General features: G+C 38.6%; 1 protein-coding gene across 1 annotated transcript; it reads left to right on the top strand.

Annotated features, from left to right (window-relative positions):
• Positions 1-642: 642 nt before the first annotated feature.
• On the top strand, positions 643-927 carry LOC129669143 (40S ribosomal protein S29-like). The gene has a single exon (XM_055597247.1). The coding sequence runs from the start codon at positions 665-667 to the stop codon at positions 833-835; it is 171 nt and encodes a 56-aa protein (XP_055453222.1). The 5' UTR covers positions 643-664; the 3' UTR covers positions 836-927.
• Positions 928-2,960: the final 2,033 nt, after the last annotated feature.

Here is a 2,960-nt window from a genome sequence, read left to right on the forward strand (position 1 = left end):
GTAAAGAAATTCCCCACAGCACAGAATAATCAAAATACAAAATGTATAGAACATGGAGGGAAAGGACATTAAAGTTTGCAAGGGAAAAAAAGATCAAGTCCTCTAAAGACATGCCCACTAGAATAATAGCTGACTTTTCAATGGAGGCTCTGATATCCAGAAGGGCCTGGATAGACTATAGACTAGACGCCACTACTCTACTCAGCAAAACTATTAATGGTAAACAATGGAAAAACAAAAACATTCCACAATAAAACCAAATTTAAGAAATAGCTACACATCCAGCTTTATAGAAGACACTGGAAGAAAAAACTACAGTCTGAAGAGGTTAACCACACCCAAGGAGAGACAAAGAATACATATTCCTAGAAGAGTAAATAAAAAGGGGGGTATGGTATACATAACCACAAAATAACAGGAATTAATAAACACTTCTCACTGAAAACTCTCAATATTAATGGTCTCATTTCCCTAATATAGAGACAGACTAGCAGGCTGGATTAGAAGACAGGATCTATTTTTTTTTCTGCTACATTCAAATATCACATCTCATCATCAAGAATAGATACTATCTCAGGGTAAAAATATTTTTAAAAGGTGTTACAAGAAATTGGACCTAAGAACCAAGCAGAGCCTTTTCCCTCCTTGGCTGTCTGAAGGCAAGATGGGTCACCAGCAGCTCTACTGTAGTCACCCGCAGAAGTTCGGCCAGGGTTCTCGCTCCTGCCGTGTCTGCTCCAACTGCCACGGTCTGATCAGGAAATACGGGCTGAATATGTGCCATCAGTGTTACCGTCAGTATGCGAAGGACATTGGCTTCATCAAGTTGGACTGAGCGACCTATAATGGATTATTCCAGGCTGTCTACCCCTGAAACAATCATGCTAGTCTTTGTACATAAAGAATAAAAAAGTGAAGACCTCCAAAAAAAAAAAAAAAAAAAAAAAAAAAAAAAAAAAAAAAAAAAAAAAAGAACCAAGCAGAGATGTAGTCATTTTGATATCTGACAAAACAGATGAAAGGGAGGGAGGGGACACATTACAAAAGACAGTGAGGAAATCCAGACAATCATAAGGGCAAACTTCAAAAATCTGTACTCCATCAAACTAAAAAAAAAAAAAAAACAACAAAAAACAAAAAACAAAACAAAACAAAAAAACCCACTAAGAAATAGCTGAATTTCTTGATATATAAAACCTACCACAGTTAAATTAAGAACAGATAAGGAATTTAAACAGACTCATAACTCCTAGGGAAATAGAAGCAGTAATTAAAAGTTTCCCAAGCAAAAACAGCCCAGGGCTAGATGGATTCAGTGCAGAATTATATCAGATTATCAAAGAAGAATTAACACCAAATACTCCTCAAATCATGCTGCAAAATAGAAACCAAAGGAACATTTGCCAATTCTTTTTTATGGGGCCACAATTACCCTGATACCTAAACCAAACAATGACCCCCCAAAACACACAAAAAATATTGTAGATCAATATAAGTTATAGATGCAAAATTTCTCAAAAATACTTGCAAACTGAATCCAAGAACATACCAAAAAGATTATCCACCATCATTAAGTTGGCTTCACCCCAGAGATGTGAGATTGTTCAACATATGCAAATCGAGAAATGTAAATCCACCACATAAACAGACTGAGAGACAAAAACCACATGATCATCTCATTAGAGGAAGAAAGGCCTTTGACAAATATCTAACATCCCTTCATGATAAAAGTCCTGGAGAGACTAGGGAAACAAGGCACATAGCTCTACATAATAAAAGCAGTATAGAGGAAGACCACAGCCAACATCAACCTAACTGGAGAGAAACTCAAAGCATTTTCACTAAAACCAGGCACAAGACAAAGATGTTCACTTTCTCCACATCTATTTGATACAGTATTTGAAGTCTTAGAGCAATATGACAATTGAAAGAGATCAAAGGGATACAAATAGAAAAGGAAGAAGTCAATGTATCCTTTTTGCTCACAATATGATTTTATACATAAAATACCCTAAAACCTGCACCAGGAAACTTTTACAGCTGATAAACATTGTTAGTAACATAGCAATATATAAAATTAGCACACAAAAATCAGTACCCTTCTTTCATAGGTATGACATATTGACAAAGAAAACAGGGAAACAGTATCTTTAAAATTTATTTTTATTTTTATTATTTACAGTTATTCACTTTGTATCCCCCCTGTAGCTCCGTTCCTCCTCCCCTCCCAATCCCCTGCTCCCTCCCCCTTCTCCACCCATGCCTCTCCCCAAGTCCACTGATAGGGGAGGTCTTCCTCTCCTTCCTTCTTATCCTAGTCTATCAGGTCTCACCGGAAATGGCTGCATTGTCTTCCTCTGTGGCCGGGTAAGGCTGCCCCACCTCAGGGGGGAGGTGGTCAAAGAGCAGGCCAATCAGTTCATGTCAGAGACAGTCCCTGTTCCCATCACTATGGAACCCATTTGGACACTGAACTGCCATGGGCTACATCTGTGCAGGGGTTCTAGGTTATCTCCATGAATGGTCCTTGGTTGGAGTATCAGTCTCAGAAAAGACCACTGTGCCAGATTGTTTTAGTTCTGTTGCTCTCCTTGTTGGGCTCCTATCCTCTCCAGGTCTTACTGTCTCCCCCTTCTTTCATAAGATTCTTTGCACTATGCCCAAAGTTTGGCTATAAGTCTCAGCATCTGCTTTGATCGCCTGCAGGGTAGAGCCTTTCAGAAGCCCTCTGTGGTAGGCTCCTGTCCTGTTCCCTGTTTTCTCCCTCTTTTGATATCCATCCTCTTTGCCTTTCTGAATGGGGATTGAGCATCTTAGCTAGAGTCTTCCTTCTTAATTAGTTTCTTTAGGTGTATAGATTTTAGTATGTTTATCCTATATTATATATCTAATATCCACTTATGAGTGAGTATATGCCCTGTGTGTCTTTCTGCTTCTGGGATACCTCATTGAGGATGATC

This window comes from Psammomys obesus, unplaced genomic scaffold (genome assembly GCF_907164565.1).
Source record: "Psammomys obesus unplaced genomic scaffold, mPsaObe1.curated_primary_1811, whole genome shotgun sequence".
Classification (NCBI taxonomy): Eukaryota; Metazoa; Chordata; class Mammalia; order Rodentia; family Muridae; genus Psammomys; species Psammomys obesus.

Excerpts from the sequence above, each read along its gene's own strand:
- LOC129669143 (XM_055597247.1), top strand. The coding sequence starts at position 665 with ATGGGTCACCAGCAGCTCTACTGTAGTCACCCGCAGAAGTTCGGCCAG.